This window comes from Corvus moneduloides, chromosome 26 (assembly GCF_009650955.1).
Source record: "Corvus moneduloides isolate bCorMon1 chromosome 26, bCorMon1.pri, whole genome shotgun sequence".
Taxonomy (NCBI): domain Eukaryota; kingdom Metazoa; phylum Chordata; class Aves; order Passeriformes; family Corvidae; genus Corvus; species Corvus moneduloides.
The window spans coordinates 2196311-2216909 of record NC_045501.1 but is presented as its reverse complement, the minus strand read 5'-3'; the positions used below and the strand labels follow the sequence as shown (position 1 = coordinate 2216909).

Below are 20599 nucleotides of genomic sequence, written 5' to 3'. Positions count from 1 at the left end.
CCCTTGTGGGGTGTCAGTGGATCTGGGAGAGACCATTCTCCGGTGGAGGGGGGGGTTGTCCATGGTTGGGAGACACTATTCCCCGGTGTGGGGGTGCCCATAGGGTTGGGAGACACCATTCCCCACATGGGGGGAATCAGTGGGGCGAAGGACACACCATTGCCCATGGGAGGGGGGGGGGGGTTGCTCATGGGGCACCCCATGGCCCTGTCCCACATCTCTTGCTCTGACCCCCGGACCCCCAGACCCCCGGACCCCCAGACCCCCTCCATCCCCTGGCCCACACCCCCACTCTGTCACCCCCCCAACAGGGCTCAAACCCCCCCCGAAGGGGATCAGAGCCCCCAGCCCCCCATGGCCGCAGCCCCCCCAAACACGCTCCAGCCTCTGTACAGCCGTTTATTGCGGGCGGGGGTCTCTGCTCGGTGGGGGCCGGGGGGCAGCAGCCAGGGGGGGGCCCAGACCCCACCAGCGCCCGGGGGTCCCATCCCCGGCTCCTGCGCCGGCAGCCGAGGGGGCACAAGGCCCGTGGGGAGGGGGCGGCCGTGGCCGGGGGTCCCGACGTGTCCCGGCGCGGCCCAGCATGGCGCGGCACACGGCACATGGCGCACGGCACGTGGCGCACGGCAGACGAAGCGCAGGCAGCGGGCGGGGGGCAGCCGGGGGGCACAGGCGAAGCTGCGGGGGCCGGGGGGGGCCGGGGGGCCGGTGCCCGGTGCCCGGTGCCAGCTAACTGGTGCCCAGCGGGTAGGTGGGCGAGTGGCGCTCGGTGCCGATGGGGCGTGAGGGCACCTCGGCGAAGCCAACGTGTCGCCGCTCTGGGGACAGAAACGGGGCGTCAGCACCGGGCGTGGTGGCACCGGGGACAGCAGGGATAGGGGGTGGGGGGGTAATGCCCCACGTACCCCCGGTGCCACCGTCCTGCTCCTGCCCCGGCTCCTCCTCGTCATCCTCCGCTCCCTCGGGGTCCTCGGGGATCTCCGACACCGTCAGCGACTTCAGGTCCTCCTCGCGCTCGTCGATGCCGCCGGCAAAGGACACCTTCTGCCCGCCTGTAGGAGCCAGCACGGTGGCCCCGGGGATCCGCAGTGTGAGGTGACCCCGCTGAGGTGCGGGGGGGACGGGACCCCCAGTCCCGGTGCCCGCCTGGCATCCCCAGGTGAGGGGATGCAACGAGCAGCCACATCCTCTCACTGTCCCTGTGTCCCCATCATCCTCGTCCTTCTGCCACCCCTGTTCCTCCGCCATCGTCATTCCACCACCATGCCCATGCTCCTGCCACCCCTCTGCCATCCCTGTTCCTCCCATGTTCCGGCCGTCCCCATCCTTCCTCCATCCCTGTGCCCTCGTCACTCCCATCTCCATCCCTCCGCCACCCCCGTCCCCATCCCGTTACCTTTCCGCTTGTGCGCCTTGAGCCCGGCGGGGAAGTAGCTGCGCTCGGCTCTGCCCTGGCTCCCCGGAGCTGCCCGGGCGGGGGTCGATGAGGCCGGGGCACCGCGAGGCACGCGCGGCACCGGGGCACCGCCGGGGCCGGGCGATGCCGCGTCACACAGCGGCCGGGGGTCCGGCTGGCGTCACCCGGCCCCGCGGGGGACGGGGACACGGCCCGACGGGGGGACGTGGTGGCCTCGCCGGCGGGCGAGTAGGCAGCAAGGACAGGAAGCCCCGGGAGCAGCCAGTCCGTGTCCCAATCCCGACACACGCCCTGTCCCCGAGCGCTACAGGGGATGATGACCCCTGTCCCTGCTCCAGCAGCCCCGTCCCCATCTCCCCGTGTCCCCCCGGCTCCAGCAATCCTATCTCCATGTTAGCTGGGTTCCAGAAGCCTTGTCCCTTTGTCCCCATATCCCCTGGGCTCCGGCATCCTTGTCTCTGTGTCCCCGTGTCCCCTTGTCCCCTGGCCTCTGGCAGTCCCCCGTCCCCATGCCCCAGACTCCAGCGGCCCCACCGACACATCCCCACATCCCTTGGGCTCCAGAATCCCCCTCCCCATATCCCTGTGTCCCCCAGGCTCCGGCATCCATGTCCCCACATCCCCTGGGCTCCGGCAGCCCCATCCCCATGACGCCCGTCCCCCTCACCAGACTCGAGGGCACTGTCGGGGTCGCAGCCGTCATCGGGCTCCCCGTCGGAGCTGTCACCCCCGCCCATGCCACTCTCCAGGTGGGACTGCACGATGCGCTGCACCGCTGGGGAGACGCCGGTGTCACCGGGCACTGGGAGCACTGGGAGCACTGGGAGCACCGGGGTGTCCCCCCAGCCCCCCCGCTGCCCCCGAGCCGCCGTTCCCCCCGCGGAAGGTACCTTTGAGCGAGGGCGGGGTGTAGGCACACGGGTTGGTCCTCTTTGGTTTGAGCAGGCAGCCCTCGCCCGACGAGCGCTGCGGGGGGAGCGGCGTCTGGGTGGGGGGGCCTGGTGTCCCCCCGGGGGTCACCGCAGCCCCGGGAGAGCCAGGACCTCCCCGGCCATGTGGGGGGGCTGCGATGGGGGTCTTGCGATGGGGACCCAAGGCTGACACCCACCCCCTCCCCAGCAATGAGGACCCTGCTAAGGGGATGTGGCACTGGGCACATGGTGTTGGGGACACCATGATGGGACCCTGCCATGGAGACCCTGCACTGGGGACCCCACAATGGGGACCCTGGGGCGGGGACCTTGCTTTGGGCATGGGGTATTGGGGACACCGTCCTGAGGACCCCTCCATGGGCATCCTATGCTGGGGACCCCCATTGTAGAGACACTGCCCTGAGGACGTGGCGTTGGGGTCCCCACGATGGGGACATTGCCATGAGGACGTGGTGCTGGGGTGGCCCTGATGGGGACCCTGTTATGGAGACCTTGTGTTTGGGACGCCCCGATGAGGACCCCACCATGGGGATGTGGCACTGGGGACGCAGTACTGGGGACACTGGGGCGAGTGACCCCGCGGCGGTCACGCGCTGGTTTGCACCGCGGCCAAGCTCCACAGCCTGGCTCAGCTCCATGTCCCCATCCCGCGCTCCCGTCCCCGGCGCTGGCGCCGTGTGCCCGTGCCGGGAAGGAGCCGATAAGCTCCAGGCGCGGGGACTGGGCCCCGATAACCCCCCCCCGGGGGACACGGGACGGGGGAGCGGGGCTGTGTCGGGGATCCCGGCGCCCACTCACCTGGTAGGGCAGGTTCTCGTCCTCTGCATCAGCGGCGCCGGGGAGAGAGGGATGAGTGGGACACTGGCACCCAGCGGAGCCGGGCAGGGCCCTTCCCATCCTCGGACCCCCCTCCAGGGGTTACCCTGCCCGCTGGGGATCCGCGTCCCCTCCCTGCCACCCTCTTCCTTATGTGACACCTCGTCCTCTCCCCGCCACTGCATCCCATCCCAGACATCCCATTCCAAAGGTGGCACTACCTCCCACTCCCCCACCACGTCCCCTCCCTGCCACCATGTCCCATCCCAGACATGCCACACCATGCATGACAGACACCATGTCCCATCCCTGCCACCACCTCCCGTCCCTGGGCCGGACGTTCCCTGCCCCGCTCCGCACCCCTGCCCCGCTCACCTGGGGAGGAGTGTTCGGAGAGCTGGAAGAGCATGGCCGGCGTGGGCCTCCGCCGGCGGATCTGGGGCACAGCGGGGTGTCACCGGCTGGGGACGCCCCGGGTCCCCTGTCCCCTGCCCTGCGCCCCAGGGACAGGTGTCTGCACGTATGTGAGCGTGTGTGCGCCTGTGGGTGCAGGGCCACGAGCCCACCCGGCGCGGGGTCCCCGGGCTGTCCCCAGTCCGTCCCAGCCCCACGAGAGCCCCAGACCAGCTCCTCCGGGGCGGCTCTGGGTCCGGCGTGTGCTGGGGACGTCCTCTTGGATCAGGGACAACCGGTGGGGGTAGCTGCACCGACCCCCAGTGTGTCCTGTCCCCGTCATCCCATCCCTGTCCTCATCCTGTCCCTCTGTCTCATCCCTCCCCTTCTCTCCTGTGCCATCCCTGTCCTGTCCCTGTCCCTGTCCCGTCCCCCCGCCACAACTCTCCCTGCGCGGGACCGCAGCTTCCACGGGGACCTTGGAGCTCTCTCGTCCTGTCCCCGTCTCTCCCCCATTCCGTCCGTTTCTGTGTCCCCCACGCAGTCCCGTCCGGTCTGTCCCTCCCTTCCCATGCCCTGCCCACTCCGATCCCCCTTGTCCTACTCTGCCGGTCCCATCGTCTCCCTTCTGTCCCCTCTGTTCCCTCCGATCTCCCCCCGGATCCATTCCCTCCCTCCCTCTGTCCCCTCCCACCTCCCGCTTGTCCCATCCCATCTGTCCCAACGCATCCTCCCCGTCCCCTCTGTCCCTTCCATCCCCTGCCTTGTCCCCTCTGTCCCCTCCGATCCCCCTTGTCCTGCTCTGCCGGTCCCATCCCGATCCTCCTGTCTCCTCCGATCCCTCTTGTCCCATCCCATGCCTTGTCCGTCCCCTCTGTCCCCTCTGATCCCCCTAGTCCTGCTCTCCCTGTCCCATCCCGTCCCTTCTGTCCCCTCCAATCCCCATTATCCCATCCCCTCCCTCCTGTCCCGCTCTGTCCCCATCCCGTCCCCACCGTCCCCGTCCCTCCCCGCCTCCCTCTAGCACCCTGGGGCTCTCCCGTGTCCCCCTCCCGTCCCACACGGTCATTCCGGGGGTCCCTCCTCGTCCCGAGGTCACCGGCAGCGCTTTGCCCTGGGACGGAGGAGGGACCCCCGGTGTGGCCCCGCTCCCCGCTCGCCCCCCTCACCATCTCGACGGCGCGGGGGTCCAGGTTGCTGGGGGGGGCCGGCACGGAGAACTGGATCTTCTTGCGCTCCTTGGGGTCCATGGCCTTGGCCGGGAGTCACCGGAGCCAGGGGGGGGTCTCTGCCACCGGTACCGAGCGGAGTTCGCTGGCACCCGGGGCTCGGTACGGCGAGGAATGAGAGTGGCGGGAGGTGGGGAAGGCAGAGCCGGTGAGGAGGAGGAGGAGGAGGAGGAAGGAGAGGGAGGGAGGACACGTCTTCCTACCAGGCGCTGAATTATTCATCCCCCCCTCCCCGGGCAGGGGGGCTGAGGCCGCGGTAATGAGTCCTTGGGGAGCCCCCCAGGGGGTTCAGCCAACCCGTGGGGGGTCCTTAACCCCTTCCCTGCCATGGGGGACCCCGGCTGCAGTGGCCGGTTGGAATGGGACAGGGACGGGTGGCTCCATATGTGTCCCTGTCCCTTGTGCCTGAGTCTCCCCAGAGGCGGGGGGGCAGGGGACAGGGGGATAGCCGCTCCCACCCCTGTGTGGGCAGCGGCAAAATTCCCTCCAGCCCCCCCGGCTACTCTGTGCCACACGGGACAGGGACACCACTCTGGGGATATGCACAGGGGACATCCGTGGGGACACGGGAGTCCCGAAACATCCCATCGCCTGTGTGCCGGGGGTCCCCCCCACCCCCAGCTGCAGCCGCCGGGATGCCGGGGGTGGGTGGCTGTGTTTTCACCCAGGGCTGTGCCCACCTGCCCTGGCTCTTCCCCAGCTTTTGGAGATTTCCCCCATAGAAAATCCTACGGGACGCAAAATTTTCCCCCTGGGGAAGCGGGGGGTCCATCCCCCAGGGCAACGCTCGGCACCAGAGCTGCACATTCCAGGCAGGGACCGAGGGACATCGAGGGCACCTCTCCAGACGCCACCGAGGGGGCACAACCGGGGGGTCCCCATGCAGGGGGACAGCGGGGTCGCCAGCAGCCGGAGCGGCGGCTCGTCCCCTCCTGGGATGTCCCGGGGCGGTGTCGATGGAAGCCGCCTCTGAGCAGGAACGAGGAAGGGGGAGCTGGGAACTGGCTCCGTCCCCCGGATCTCCCGGTGCTCCAACGGCTGCGGGTGGCCGTGGGCCAGCAGCCGCCGCTCCAGCAAAATATTTACCCGAGTGGCACCGAGCCATGGACCAGCCTCCCGCCCGCCCGGCACCACGCGGCAAAGCTCGGCAAAACACGGCACAGCCCGGCTCTGGGTGAAAAATCTTGGCTCTGGGTGACAAATCTTGGCTCTGGGTGGCAAATCTCGGCTCTGAGTGGCAAAGCCCAGCTGTAGGTGACAAAGCCCAGCTCCGGGTGACAAAACCTGGCTCTGGGTGACAAACTTATCCCTGTGGCACAGCACAGTGACCACCCGGCTGGGGACACAACAGGGACAGGCACCAGCAGAGCCCAGTGTCCTCAGGAAGGCCAAAATCTGGCGACAAGGTGAGGGGCCCTCGGTCACCCTGCGCCCTGGCTGGCCCTGTGCCGTGTGTCCCCGTGCCGGGTGTCCCCGTGCCAGGCTCTGAGCACCGTCCCCATCCCGGGACCGGAGTCGTTATGGCAACAGGTTCCCGGGCTCCATCCCGCTGCTGTTCCCGCTTCTCCCACCCACGAAGACGCCGTGTGAGGGGGTGGCCGGGCCCCCTCCCCTCCCTGCGCTGCGGCAGCGCCGGCACCCGCAGCCCCCCGGGATCGGCACGCGCCGCCCGCGCCCGCGCCCACGCACCGTCACCCGCGGGTGGCACCTGCAGCGTGGCACGGGGGGGCCGCACCGGGCCCGGAACACGGGGGCACCTTCTAGGCACACGTGTGGCACACATGGCCCCGCTCGTCGCCGGGACAGTACCGTGGGCACCCCGTGCCGTGCCCGTCCCCGTGCCGTGCCCGTCCCCGTGCCCGTGCCGCGGTGCCGCGGGGGCTGCAGCTCCGCGCAGCAGCGAATCCTCCCGCAGAGAGAGTAAAAATAGCAGCAGGTTGAGGGAAGAAGCGCTCGCCCCCCGCCAGCGGGCACCGGCGAGGAGCCGGAGCCTGCGCCCACCGCGGAGCCGTGGGGACGGACGCGGCGCGGTGTCACGGGGGCAGAGGGGTGTGAGGATGGACAGTCGTGGGGACAAGATGGGGACAGAGCTGGGGACGGAGCGCCGTGGTGGTGGGGCACACCAGGGACGGAGCATGGTGGGGACAGGGTGCCACGGGGACAGGGTGCCACAGGGATGGAGCACCACGGGGACGGGGTGTGCTGGGGGTGGAGCACCGTGGGGACAGGATCCCATGGGGAAGAAATGCCCCAGCATGGATCATCGTGGGGACAGGGTGTGCTGGGGGTGGAGCATCGTCCCCAGGAGGGTCCCATGGCGACGAAGTGTCCCAGGGTTGGAGCATCGTGGGGACAGGATGTGCTGGGGACAGAGTGTCGTGGTGATGGGGTACATCAGGGACAAAGGATTGTGGGGACAGGGTGCCACGGGGACAGGACATTACTGGGACAGGACATCATAGGGACAGGGCCCTGTGGGGACAGCGCATCGTGGGGACAAACACACCGGGACGACCACCCGGTCCGAGGGTGAGTGCCGGGGGGCGGGGCCTGTGCAGCGAGGGGGCGTGGCCACAGAATGGGCGGGGGTGCCGAGACCCCCCCTCAGTGCCCCTCACTCCGGTGTTCCCCTCCGGGTCCCCCGCCCGGCCCTGCGGGGGTGTCCCTCACCCCGCTCCCGTGTGTCCCCTTCCAGCTGCCCTTGGACCGAGCCCCCCGAGACCCCCCCTGCACCCCAAGACCCCTCCGTGGGTGCAGCCGCCCCCCAGGAGCTGCAGCGGGGGCGGCGGGTGGGGGCCGGTGCTCCCCCGGGCGCAGAGGAGATGCTGGGAGTGGGAACACGCGTGGGAGCAGAGCACGCGTGGGAGCCCGAGGGGGCGGTGGAAAGGTGGGGGGGCGCGCAGGGGGCTTAACCCCTTCGCTGCTGGGAACCCCCTCAGCGACAATCCCGGGGGGCTGCAAAGGGGAAGGGGGGACCTGGGAGGGACCCTCCCTAAATGGGGCTTCAGAGGGGCTGGGGAAGGAGCACCCCAGTGCCCCACTCGGGGCACTGGGCAGCACTGGGGGGTGCGATGGGGAAACTGAGGCACTGACCAGCGCTGGCAGAACTGGGGGGCTGCACCTCTATAGCCCATCGCGACTGGGGGGCTCCAACCCCGTGTCCTCAGCGCGATGTGGGGGGCTCTGCAGCCCCCTATCCCTGGAAAAATGCGGGGGCTTCAACGCTGGCACGAGGAAGGGCTGTGTCCCTGTGTTCCCGGCAGGATGGGGCGTTGTGTCCCCACACCTGGCAGGACAGGGGTGGCCGTGTCCCCAGCACGACGAGGAGGAGTCCCATCCCTGAATCCCCAAGAGGGTGGGCAGGGGGGCGTCCTCGCGGCCCCCCCTGGGCTGTGCCTGGTCCTGGTGCCATCGGTGCTCTCACCAGCCCCGTGTGCCCGTCGGCTCCGCGGCACGCGGTGACAGATGTCACTCCCGACGCTGGCATGGCCAGGCTGGCACGGCCACCCGGGGCTGGCACGGCCGCGTGGGCCGGGCAGCGGCTCAAGGGCTTTGGCACGGGGTGGCCGGAGCGGAGCCGCGGCTGGAGCCGTCCTGGTTGGCAGCCACCGGCCACTGGCCACCGGCCACTGGCCCACGCCAAGCCTCACACCCACACCACGGGGTGGGATCGGGGGCTGGGGGCACTGGGGGGTCCTGGGGCAACATCCCCCGGGGTGGGCACACACCTAAGCGGGGGCTGCGCTGGTTCGGGGGGGTTCCTGCGCACAGAGCCCAGTGCCAGGGTGTGCCTGGCCCAGGAGGGGCTGGATGGGTAAAACCCTGGAGGGGGGGAATTTTGTGGGGAAATACGGGGAGGATAAAGGGGGAATGTGGGGGGTCCGGAGGGTTCCAGGAGGGAATGGGTGCAGTGGGGAGACTCGGAGAGGCAGCCCGGGGGTCTCCTCTGCCTGGCGGACATCATGTGCCTCAGTTTACCTACCTGTAGGACGTGCCCTCCACAGCCTGAAGCCCCACCCTCCCCCTTTCCTGCGGAGGTGGGACCCCAAAACTCATCCTGGGGCTCCCACGGAGCCCTGCCAGGGTGGGCTGAAGGGTGCCGGCTCCCCCCAGCCCATCGCTGACCCCCCCCCCCCCCGGGGGGGTCCCGGCCGCCAGCACAGACCAGTTTGCTGCCTCCATTCCCAGAAGAAAGAATAAAGTTAAAACATCTGTTAATTTATAAACCAATTTAACCATGACTGGTTAATAAATAGCTTCCAGCTGGCACCCCCACCCCGCGCCGGGCGAGGGGGGCCGAGGGGGCACAGCCGGGCTCGCCGCTCTCCCGCAGCCCCCCGGGGTCATTGTCACTTGTCCCCGTGGGGGTGTGGGGGTGTCCCCGGGGACGCAACGGTGCCCGCGGGGAAGGGGCACAGCCACGGCGCCTGGCACAGGGGGATCCCAGAGGGATGTAGGGGGCAGCGCGGTGCCCTTGGGGGGGCTCTGGTCATGCAGGGGGGGTCAGGGATGTGGGGACACGGTGGGGGGGGGGGGTTACCCTGCTGCAAGGGGGGTGTTTGGGTGGGGGAGGAGGGAACAAGGAAGGAGGAGTCTGGGGGTGTGTGGATGTGTGTGTGAGGCAGGGATGGGCACATGTGTGTGCCAGGGCTGTGCCATCCATGTGTGTCCACGTTTCCATGTGTGTGTTCATGTGTGTGCCAGGGATGTGCCATCTCTGTGTGTCCACGTTTCCATGTGTGTGTTCATGTGTGTGCCAGGGATGTGCCATCCATGTGTGTCCACGTTTCCATGTGTGTGCCAGGGGTGTGCCAGCCGTGTGTGTCCACTTTCCATGTGTGTGTTCATGTGTGTGCCAGGGCTGTGTCATCCGTGTGTGTCCACGTTTCCATGTGTGTGTTCATGTGTGTGCCAGGGATGTGCCATCTCTGTGTGTCCACGTTCCCATGTGTGTGCCAGGGCTGTGCCATCCGTGCGTGTCCACGTTTCCATGTGTGTGTTCATGTGTGTGCCAGGGCTGTGCCACCGGTGCGTGTGCGGCCCCCACGTGTCCCCCCACCCCGCTGGGGCCCTGCAGGGACACCCCATCTCTCCCGCTGTCCCCACGCATCCGTGGGCTGGTGACACGTACCTGGGCCCGTGGATCACCACCCTTGCCACCCACAGATCCACGACGGAAAAGGGCCTGGCCCCGGTGCTGGGGGGTCCCCATTCCTGTCCCACACCCCCTCTCCGGGGGCCATGGGTGGAGGTGCAAGGCCGTGAGCCCCTTGCCGGCCGCAGCGCCCCGACACGTGTCACAATAGTAATGTAATTTGTCCGTTAACAATGGGCAGCTTGAGGTTTATATTTAATTACACCGATCGCACCAACCTGAACTCACCCTTATTCATCAATAATGCATGGGTTTGTGTTTATCGCTGCTTAATTAATCTGTGCTTACGACAATTAAAGGCTCGCAAAATCCCCCAAGGTGGCAGCGGGGAGCGGCTGCGCCGGGCTGGCGCGAGCGCGGTGCCGGCGTGGTGGCGGTGCTGGCGTGGTGGCAGTGCCAGCCTGGTTGCGGTGCCAATGTGGTTACTCTGACAGCATGGTCGCTGTGCTGGCATGGTGGCAGTGCCAGAGTGATCATGGTGCCAATGTGGTCACTGTGACAGTGTGGTCACCGCGCTGGCGTGTGGTGGCATGTGGTCACTGTGCCAGTGTGGTCATAGTCATGGCGCTGGCACGATCATGATGCCAGTGTGGTCCTGGTGCCAGTGTGGTCATGGTGCTGGTCTGGTGGCAGTGCTGGCGTGCTCAGCATTCTGGTGTGGCCACCACTTCGGCATGGTCACCATTCTGGCATGGTCTCCATGCCAATGTAGCGACAGTGGCCAGTGAGAGCCAGCCCAGCTGCCGAGCAGGGTGACCCCCCCGGGTACCCCCATCCTTGGCTGCCAGGAGAGGCCTGACACCCCCAGGTGAGAGAAGACCCCCCCATGCTGGGGTGCAGCAGTGGGGACCCCCAGTCCCCCCTCCCTGCCTCAGTTTCCCCACCAGGAAACGACTGAGGCCACCACATCCATCACCCCCCTCCCATCACCCGCCCCCAAACCACCCCCATCCCTCCTCCCCGGTGCTTTTCCCCCTGTTTTTGCTTTTCCCTGCCCATTCTGCAAGCCCTGACCCCCTCGCCACGGCAGGGCCGGGGGGGCCGGTGCCCCCCACGCCGTGCCAGGCCAGCTCTGTGCCTTTAAGCGTGGCAGCGCGGCTGTCCCGGATCAGCCGGAGCGCCTATTAAATTTTTATGCGAAGTGTAAATGGGCCAGGTCTCCAGCTTCCCGCTCCCTCCGAATGATTTATTACTCGCAAATACCACAGAACTAATTAGTATAGTAATTAATTAATACGAATTTGCATATTTGCATGTGCAATTAGTGCAGTGGAGTGATTACTCTGAAAATGAGAAGTTGGGCCTGTCAGATGGGAGTGTGAACTGGAGTGGAAAAGCCTCGTGAAAATGATCCCGGGCGGCGGCGGCGGCACCGGGCACGAGGCGGCACCGGGCAGGCGGCTGCACCGGCGAGGCCTCGCCTGTGGGGTCGGGGGGCTGAGCCCCCGGGACACCCCCGTTCCCCCATCCCATCCCAGACCCGGTCCCCAAGCCATGGGGACCGCTCCATCCCTCGGCCATCTCCATGGCGACTCGCTGTGCCAGGCGCATCGCCATGGCAACGGGCCGGGCCACGCAGCCTCGCCATGGCGACTGTCGTCATCGCGCTCTGTCGCCATGGAGACCCTCCCCATCTCCCCAAATCCACTCCCTGCCGGGCCCCCCCACCTCGGGGTTGGGGTGGGGGTGCTGGTCCTCGGGGTGGGGGTCCCCGAAGGCATCTGGGAGGCGGGATGGGGGTCCCTGGTGTCCCCAGGGATTGGAGCACCCGGGGATGGGGGGAGCACCCCGAGGTGCCCCACACTGGGGGTCCCCTGTGCTGCAGGGCTGGCGGGAGCAGCTGAGCTCTGCGATGGCAGCACCAGGCTGGACCCGCTCCCAAGGGATGTGGCCTGAGATCCCCTAAGATGGGACGTGGCACCCCCAGCCCCACAGCTCCGAGTCCAGACCTTGGCCTTTGTCCCTGGTGCCACCCCGGTGTCCCCTCACCTGTGCCCACCTGTCTGGCTGAGGCCTGACGCACTCAGTGCACTTCTGGGAGGGCCACCAGCTGCCTGTCCCTGGCTTTGGGGGGCAGGTGAGCAAGATGGGGGGTGATGGAGGGGGACCTGGCTACGGGCAGCCCCAACCACCCCCGTGTGCAGCTTCAAACCATGACATCCCCCCAGCACCGGGCCCCAGCAGCCCCTGAAACGGGCCCAGGCAGCTGCCATCAGCCATACGGGGGGCAGGGGCTGCTGCCAGCAGCCCCCACTCAGCCGCGCCTGCACCGGTGGCACTGCCAGTGTGTGCCCTGCAACCCACCAGGGCAGCCATGGAGGGGCTGCTGTGGCCACTCCTGCAGCCTGGTGACATCACAGCCCAGTTGTGATGTCATAGACTTTTGTGACATCATCAGGGTGGCCGCGTTACCTCACCAGCAGCCAGATCTGCTGGTGGCACAATGGCAGCTCCCTCCAGCCCTGGCTTGGGGTCCCCTGTCCCAGCCCCCCAGCTGTTCCCAAAGGGCATCTGACCCCAGCAGGGGCGAACACACCGGGTGTCAAAGGAGCATGGGGCGGGGGGGACAAGTCCCGTGTGTCCCCACGCCGTGATCGTCCATCCCCAGCCCCACACGGAGCCTCAGCTCCGGCAGTTTCCCACTGGGCAATTCCCAGGTGTCATTTTCCTAATTAACAACGTATGGCTTAAAAAGCACTTGTCAAATCCCTGGCCTGTGTGTGACTGCAAGGGACAGGCTGGGGAGACATGGGGGGGACACAGGTCAGGGATATGGGCAGGAATTCGGAAGCTCTGGGAGCAGGATCCAGTGGGTGAAGCAGCCACACCACAGCCCCAGGGCTGGCACAGCATCTCCCCATCCTCCTCTGGCAAAGGATGAGGGGGTTCTCTAAACCCTAAACCCCCCCGATCCCAGTTCAGCCAGGCCCCCCTCTCTTCTCTCAGTTTCCCTCCTCCATCAGCTTCCTCCTCCCAGGCTCCCCACCCATGACCCTGTGTCACCACTGCAGGGACTTTCAGGGACACGGGGATAGGCAGGGCACCACCCACCCCTCCCCATCCCCCAGATCCCCCCACCCGCAGCTGGGGCCCTGCTCACCCGGTGACTGGAAGATGCCCAGGGATGGGTCCTACGAGGGAGGAGCTGCTCCAGGGACCCGGCCCGAAGGCAGCGGGGACAAGGTCGGGGACAGGGATGGGGACAGGGATGGGCTCAGCTCTTGCTCCCGCCGCTCTCCTCCCCTCAGTGACATTCCCGGCGGTGGCTCCGCCACACGTTAGCGCATCCATCTCTCCCCAGCCTTCACCTCCCAGAAATATTGCAGTGCAGAGCCGGCTCCATCTGGCAGCGGCCCCCGCCTCCCCCCCGCCACCGCTCGCGGGGAGATGCCGAAGCCGGATCCATCGCTCGGGCCCCGCATGGATCGGCCTCGCTGAGGGGAAGCAGGGACCCCATCGGCGATGGGGGCCAGCTGGGATGACCCTCGTGCCACACCGGGGAGGGGCAGCGTGGCCTGGCTGAGGCGGTGGCCGTGGTGCCACGCGCTGGCCTCCCGCTGGGGATGCGGCAGCGGCTGAGCCCTGGCAAACTCGCCCCACGCGGGGCCGCTGGAGCCGCCACGGGCCCAGCTGGCTCCCAGCCGGGTCCCAGCACCACCCAGCACCCGGCTCCCACCACTGGCTCTGCCAGTGCCAACCGGCCTCCGTGCCCTCACCGTGTCCCTCCTCACGGCATGTGTCCCCTGGCACGCACCTCAGGGTTGGAGCCGCAGGCGGGGTCCCCGTCTGCATCCATCGCCTTCCTGCTGGAGGGAGGGAAGGGACACGGAAGATTTCGGAGGAGGAAAGAGCTTCACGCCTCAGCCAAACTCCCCACTGTGCCTGCCTGGCACTGAGGCCACCAGAGACATAACTGAGGTGGCCAGGGAGCAGAGGTGGCAGTGCTGGGACAGCCTGTCCCTGCACACATCAGCGTGATGGGGAGCAGAGCCCCGGGGTCACCGGGTCCATCTCTCCAGCCCCCACACCCAAAAAGGCAGCACCCAGCCCTGCCCCTGTTCCTCCCTGCTCCTCCCCGTTCCCACCCTGCTCCCCAAACTGTGCCTGTTCTTGGATTCACGTCAGCCTCACCTGCCCCTGCTGCACAGGGCAGCCCCAGTTCCCGTGGGATGGATCCTGTTCATCCAGCCCCTGCGCTGCCAGATCCCTGCTCACCTCCCTGGGTGAAGCCCCTGCCCAAAGTCACCCAGGGACCACGATGGGGCTGCCCCTGCCCTGCTGTGCCCTGTGCCATCACCGGCCATGGTGGGAGGGACAGCACAGGGACAGCACCGGGATCCCACTCCTGCCCTCTCCTTGGGCCGTGTCCGGGCACAGTCCAGCCCAGGGCACCCACGAGGCAGTGGTTTGGGTTTTCATCTCCCTGCTCCCCTTTCATCTCCTCTCCCTGTTTCATGTCTCCACTTTCTTCTCCCTCCAAGCGCTGCGCATGCTGATGAGCCTCACACCAGCGCCCACCCTCGCGCTCGCCGGCTGCTAATTAGGCTGTAACGGGTACACTGGGCCAGGGGCTTGTGGCTTGTCCCTGTCCCCATCCCTGTCCCCGCACGGGCCAGCTCGGCCACTCACACTGTGGCATCTCCTCAGCCTCAGGCAGACTGAGGATCCCCACTGGTCCCCCATGGGCCGTAAGTCTGATGCCAGGAACCAGGGCACCGATGGCTTCGCTGCCCTGACACCTGGGGAGTGGCCACCCTCTAAGGGCTGGGTGTCCTCTGGCCTGGGGACCGATGGCAGGGGAGTGGGGACTTACCCAGAGCTGGCTCTGGTGTGCCACGGGCATCAGGTGAGGGTGGGCTCCTGATGCACGGTGATACCTGCAGGTCACCCACCAGCCAAAGGAAGATGGCAGCAACAGAGGGAGCTGGACGGTGCTGCGGGAAAGGGATGTGTTGTGCCAGGAGGATGCCCTGGAATCGGCGCCCAGCATGGCACCGGCACTGGCAGGGCCAGGGTGGGCCCTGCCTCCCCGCGGGCCGGCTCCAGCCCAGGTGCCATCTGCTCGGCCGCAGCCGTGAGTGACAGTCAGAGGGTTCGGCAGCGGCAGTGCCGGGGGGACGCTCGCCACCGGCGGAGCCCCTCTGTCATGTGCCAGCCCCGGCATCTGCACCAGGGGAATGGGTACCACCGATGGCCCTGGCACAGCCCCGGTGGCCGGGCATGGCCAGCCCTTTGTCTGCGTGTGGGCACGGCCACAGCCACCACTGTCACCGTGTCCACGCCGTGGCCGTGCCACCCTCGCCTACTGTGCATGGCCAGTGTGTGACACCCAACCCCTGCCCACATCCTTCAAGCCAGGCAGGTCCTGACCCCCCGGGTTTGTGGGGACAGAGGAGATGCAGGACACAGCATCGACCTCAATGGATGCAGTCAGGAGCGGGACGCCGGGTGATGGGATGTGGCTTCTGGGGACATCGTGTGCCCATCTGGGTTCCCTGGCGCTGCTGCTGCTGCTCTCCAAAAGGGCAGCAGCGATTTCTGGGTGCACAGACACCGCGGTGGGGACAGATTTGGAGGCCGGAGGGTGACAGAGCAGTGAGGAGTTGCCCGACAGACAAAGGCCTCGTTGGCTGTGCCGTGGCACTGCCGGGCCTCGGCCACCACCAGCGTGGGACTGGCATCCGTGGAGGCTCAGCCCCCGCGTGCATCGGGGAGGGCGTGAGTGTGCCGGGGGGTGTGTGTGTGTTTGTGTGAGCACAGAGGGTGCCAAAGGCTGCGTGGGGCTGTGCCGTGGGGTGGAGGCACCTTGGCATGGCTGTGCGGCCAAGGGGGTGCCAGCGGGTCCATGTGCCGCCTGCGTGGGGACACACAGCCCTGCAGCCACCAGCCCTGCCCACGCCACACCTGCAGCCCCCGGCCAGCACCGGTGTGGCCAAACTGGGCACTGCCACCACCACCACCATGCCCGGCCACAGCCCCCAGCCCGTGCCAGGCCCTCGCCACCGCAGCCATCGCCGCTCGGCTGCCGGCTGAGGGTGGGGACGGACCCGGGCGAGCCGCCGCGGCATTTTGCGGCGAGCCGCAGATGCCAGCTCCCAGCGAGGGTCCCCGTGGCATCTCCCCCCTCACCCCAGCGCCCGCCTGTGTCCCCGCCACGCTTGGCCCAGCCGGGATGGTCGGTTTTCCCGCTGGCTCCATTGTTCCTCCCGGCCCCGCCATCGCCTGCATCTCGCCCGGGTCCCATTTTGCGGCGTGTAGGCAGAGCTGGAGATTTGGAAGAGGTTTTTTTTTTTTCTTCTTTTTTTTTTTTTTTTTTTTTTTTTAGAGTACAGAGTGACAGATGGCGAGTCCTCCTTCCCCAGAGAGACAAATCTCCCTGAATGCAAGCGCATGTCAATCATTAGCTCTCATGTGATAGCTCTCGCGCATGACGTGCCAACCATATGGCACTGGCAGCAGAGCTGGTACCCCCTTTGCTGGGTAGAGATGCCACTCTCGCCTCCTTTTGGATAGAGGACTGCAGGAGGCTGGAGCACCTCAAGGAGCCGCGTCCCGCTCCCAGAAGATGCTGGGAACAATGAAATAAGAATTCCTGCGGTCCGCCCGAAGGTGAGTTATGTAAGAAGTGGAGGGTTGGGAGGGCAGCGGAGGAAACTTGAATGGAGAAAAGGCAACTTCCATGTTGATTTTGTTTCTCCGCCACGTCTCGCCCTTTTTCCCCCCATCTTTCGTTCTCCCCCGGCCCTCGGTTTTCCCACTCCCCGCCGGCCCCGCTGATGGGGTTTTCTCCCCCCGCCGGAGCCCCCCCCCAAGGGGGGTTGTTGGGGTTTCGCCGTCCCCGGTCCCCCACCCCCCCCCCCCCCCCCCCCCCCCCAGCCTGGGCGCGCCCGGGGCGCCGCGGTCCCGGTGGGACGGAGCGGGCAGCGGCGGCCGAGCGGCATCAACGAAATCAGCGCGGAGCCGCCGCGCCGCCGCCCCGGGGGGGCCCGACCTGGCGGAGCCGCCCCCCCGCTCCCCCGCGGCGCCCCCGGCCCCCGCCCCGGGCGGTGCCCCCCGCCCCGGCCCCGCCGCGTCACCCGGCCCCGGGGGCGCCCCCGGCAGCGCCGCCGCCCGCGGCCCCCGCGCTCCCCCGGGGGGGACCCGCCGCCCCCGCCGCCCCCCGCCGCCCCCCGCCGCCCCCCGGTTGGTGCCGCCGCATTTTACGGGCCGCGCTCCGGCGGCCGCGGGGAGCCCCGGGGCGGGGAGGGGGAGCCGGGCGCGGCTGACCGGGCCGGAGGGGGTACGGGGGGTACCTGGGGATGCCGGGGGGGGGCGGCGGCCTCACCTCGACCCCCCCGGCCGCGGGACGGCGGCGGCGGAGCCGCGGCCGGGGCCGCTCCGTGCCCGCGGCAGCGAAAAGTTGGAGGCGTCAAAGAGGGACCGGCGACACCGGGCCCGGCCCTCGGGGCACCGTGGGGGGGGGGCATCGGGCGGGACGGGAGCGGGGGGGGCGCGGGGGGCTGTGCAGAGGAGCGGGAGCGGGGCGCGGGCGGCGGCCGCGGGGACCCCGGCGGTGGGGCTGGGGGGGGGCGGGGTGGGGGGGAATCGCCGCGCCCCGAGAGAGCCCCGGTGGCCCCGGGGTCGGGCAGCCGGGGCGGGGGGCAGCGGCGGGCGGCCCCGCGCCCAATTCGTTGTCGCCGGTCCCGGCTGTTTGTATCGGGGGGGGGGGGGGGGGGCCGGCCGCGGGGCCGCCGGTAACGCCTGGCTCTTTGCCCCCCGCTGCAGCCACCATGTTGACGCGACTTTTCAGCGAGCCCAGCCTGGTCCCCGAAGTCCCGAAATTCCCCGGTTGGGCCGAGGAGTGCGAGGACGATGCCCGGAGCGAGAAGGAGGAGCGGGCGGGGAAGGGCTGCGCCCTCCCCGAGGAGCCGCCCGAGGGCTCGCTGGGAGAGAGCAAGGAGGAAGGGGAGCTAGGAGGGGACGAGGAGGAGGAGGAAGAGGAGGAGGAAGGCCTGGAGGAGGCGGAGGGCGAGCGGCCCAAGAAGCGCGGCCCCAAGAAGAGGAAGATGACGAAGGCGCGGCTGGAGCGGTCCAAGCTGCGGCGGCAGAAGGCGAACGCCCGGGAGAGGAACCGGATGCACGACCTGAACGCGGCCCTGGACAACCTGCGCAAGGTGGTTCCCTGCTACTCCAAAACCCAAAAACTCTCCAAAATCGAGACCCTCCGCTTGGCCAAGAACTACATCTGGGCTCTCTCCGAGATCCTGCGCTCGGGCAAGCGGCCCGACCTGGTCTCCTACGTGCAGACTCTGTGCAAGGGGCTGTCCCAGCCCACCACCAACCTGGTGGCCGGCTGCCTCCAGCTCAACTCCCGCAACTTCCTGACGGAACAGGGGCAGGAGGGGGGTCGGTTCCACGGCCCCAACGCCGCCTCCTTCGCCGTGCACCCCTACCCCTACCCTTGCTCGCGGCTGGCCGCGGCGCCCTGCCCGCCCGCCGCCGGCCCCGGGCCGCACGGGTTGAGGACACACGGCTACTGCGCCTCCGCCTACGAGAGCCTCTACGGCAACACCTCCCCCGACTACAACAGCTCGGAGTACGACGGGGGGCTCAGCCCCCCGCTCTGCATCAACGGCAACTTCTCCCTCAAGCAGGACTCTTCATCCCCCGACCACGAGAAAAGCTACCACTACTCTATGCACTACTCGGCGCTGCCCGGCTCCCGCCCCGCCGCCCATAACCTGGTCTTCGGGTCAGCGGGGATGCGCGGGGGGGTCCACTCCGAGAACATCTTCCCCTACGACATGCACCTCCCGCACGAGCGGGGCCCCATGTACGAGGAGCTCAACGCCTTCTTTCACAACTGACCCCCTCCCCACACCCCTCCCCATCGCCGAGGTGGCGGGGAGCGGGGGCGACCCCGCCCCCCACACACCCCCCACCCGCGGCGGCCCCGCGGACCGGCCCCCGGGGCTCCGCCGTGGGCTTTGGTGCAATATGGGGACCCGGCCCCGGCGGCGGGTCCCCGCGCCCCGTGGGGACAAAGTGCTTTTTTGGGAGGATTTTCCCTTTTCCTTAAATTTTTATTATTGTCGATTTCGTTATTTTTAAAATGTTCATTATTTATTACTATTTCTTTGTTATTTAATATTATTTATTTAGTTATTTTATTATTATCGCTATTATCAGCACTATTATTATAATAACTATTATTAATTATTATTGTTATTATCGTTATTATTATTATTATTTTCCCCGGGGGAGACGCCTCGCACGGGCCGACCCCCCCGTCCAGCCCGCCGGAGCCCCCCCGGTGCCCAGCGTGACCCTCTGGGTCGAGCCGCTTCGTTTCATTTTTAATTCGTTTTAATTAAATTTTATATCTTTATTTTTAATTCTTTTTCTTCCCCCCTCCCACCCCCATTTTGGGCCGTTTCTCCCCTCCCCAGCCCTGACCCCGACCCCCCCGCACCCCCCCGGCATTGGACACCCGCTGCCCCGGCCCGTGGGAGCGAGAGGAGCCCGCGCTGCGGCGCGGAGCGAAACTTTCCGAAGCAATAAAGAGGCGCAGGGAGGAACGAACCCCAATTTCTATCTATGCAAGAGGCCCGGCCCGGCGGACGCTCCGAGATGCACTTTGCTTTGGGGGGGCCCCGGCCCCGCTCCCCGCCCCGGGAGCTCCTCGCAGCGCGTGTGTCAGGACGTTTTTTACCTGTTTTAAAAACTTGAAACGGAAAAAAAAAAAAAAAAAAAAGAAAGGAAAAAAAAAAAAAGGAAAAAAAATAATGATAATAATGAAAAAAAAAAAAAGGAAAGTGACCACCCCCCGCGGAGCCGCCCCGGTTTATCCCGAGCTGGCGGAGCCGGGAAGCGCAGCCCGCAGCTATGCAAGCGGGGCTCCGGGGGGGCTGGCGGGGCTGCGCCCCCCCCGCGGCGCCCGGCCCGGGGGTCTCCGTCCCGGTTTGCCGCATTCCTTCAGCCGGGAGACGCCGGGAAGCCGATAATGCTTTTTTTTTTTGGTTGGGTTTTCTTTGTTTTTTGGGATTTTTTTTGTCGGAACCTGCCCGCACCACCTTCGAAAAACCAGCATTTTTAGAGACCAGGGAGGAGGAGAGGAGGAGGATTTCTGAGAAATGTTTTGAAAACGAAAAAAAAAGAAAAAAAAAGGAAAAAAAAAGAAAAAATAAGGGGAAAAAAAGGAAAGACAAAAGTTTTGGGAAAAAAAAAAACTAAAACGGGAAAAAACAAAAAAAAAAAGGGAAAAAGAAACAAAAACCCACAAACCGTTGTAGCAAAGGGGACCCGCTGCCCGACACCAGAAGTGCTTTCGTGTTTCCGTTCCGTTTCATTTCGATTAATAAATATTTATGGCCAACGATATGCAAGACCCCCCCGCGCCGGGCGCCGCTCCCGCTCCCCGGTCCCGGTTCCCTGTCCCCGTCCCCGCCGCCCGGACCCTGCTCGGCGGCGGCGGAGTGCGGGGGCGCGGGGCCGGGGGGCCCGGCCGTACTGCATGCACCGGCCCCCTCCCCTCCCTCCCGGGGCCGCCCTCCCCCCCGGCCCCGCTGGACGCTCGTCGCCCGGTCCCGGCCCCGCCAGGACTCGTCGGCCGTGACGAGCCGCCGCCGGTGCGATCGCGGCGAGGCTGTAATTACCGAGCGTCCTTCGACGGCGATTA

General features: G+C 67.1%; 2 protein-coding genes across 2 annotated transcripts; one reads left to right on the top strand and one right to left on the bottom strand.

The window, feature by feature from the left end:
• Positions 1-385: 385 nt before the first annotated feature.
• On the bottom strand, positions 386-5982 carry PPP1R1B (protein phosphatase 1 regulatory inhibitor subunit 1B). The gene is made up of 8 exons (XM_032134274.1): positions 4728-5982; positions 3541-3601; positions 3148-3170; positions 2308-2383; positions 2085-2192; positions 1397-1465; positions 906-1052; positions 386-818 (listed from the first exon to the last, which is right to left on the bottom strand). Exons 1-8 carry the CDS (start codon positions 4806-4808, stop codon positions 730-732), a joined length of 654 nt encoding a protein of 217 aa, XP_031990165.1. The 5' UTR covers positions 4809-5982; the 3' UTR covers positions 386-729.
• A 10354-nt stretch (positions 5983-16336) lies between these two features.
• Positions 16337-19041, top strand: NEUROD2 (neuronal differentiation 2). The gene is made up of 2 exons (XM_032134257.1): positions 16337-16551; positions 17707-19041. The coding sequence occupies exon 2, from the start codon at positions 17712-17714 to the stop codon at positions 18786-18788; it is 1077 nt and encodes a 358-aa protein (XP_031990148.1). The 5' UTR covers positions 16337-16551; positions 17707-17711; the 3' UTR covers positions 18789-19041.
• Positions 19042-20599: the final 1558 nt, after the last annotated feature.

Excerpts from the sequence above, each read along its gene's own strand:
- NEUROD2 (XM_032134257.1), top strand. The coding sequence starts at position 17,712 with ATGTTGACGCGACTTTTCAGCGAGCCCAGCCTGGTCCCCGAAGTCCCG.
- PPP1R1B (XM_032134274.1), bottom strand. The coding sequence starts at position 4,808 with ATGGACCCCAAGGAGCGCAAGAAGATCCAGTTCTCCGTGCCGGCCCCC. Across the intron at positions 1,053-1,396 it reads CAAGGCGCACAAGCGGAAAG|GCGGGCAGAAGGTGTCCTTT; the intron begins GTAACGGGATGG and ends TGGCTCCTACAG. Across the intron at positions 819-905 it reads GCAGGACGGTGGCACCGGGG|AGCGGCGACACGTTGGCTTC; the intron begins GTACGTGGGGCA and ends TTCTGTCCCCAG.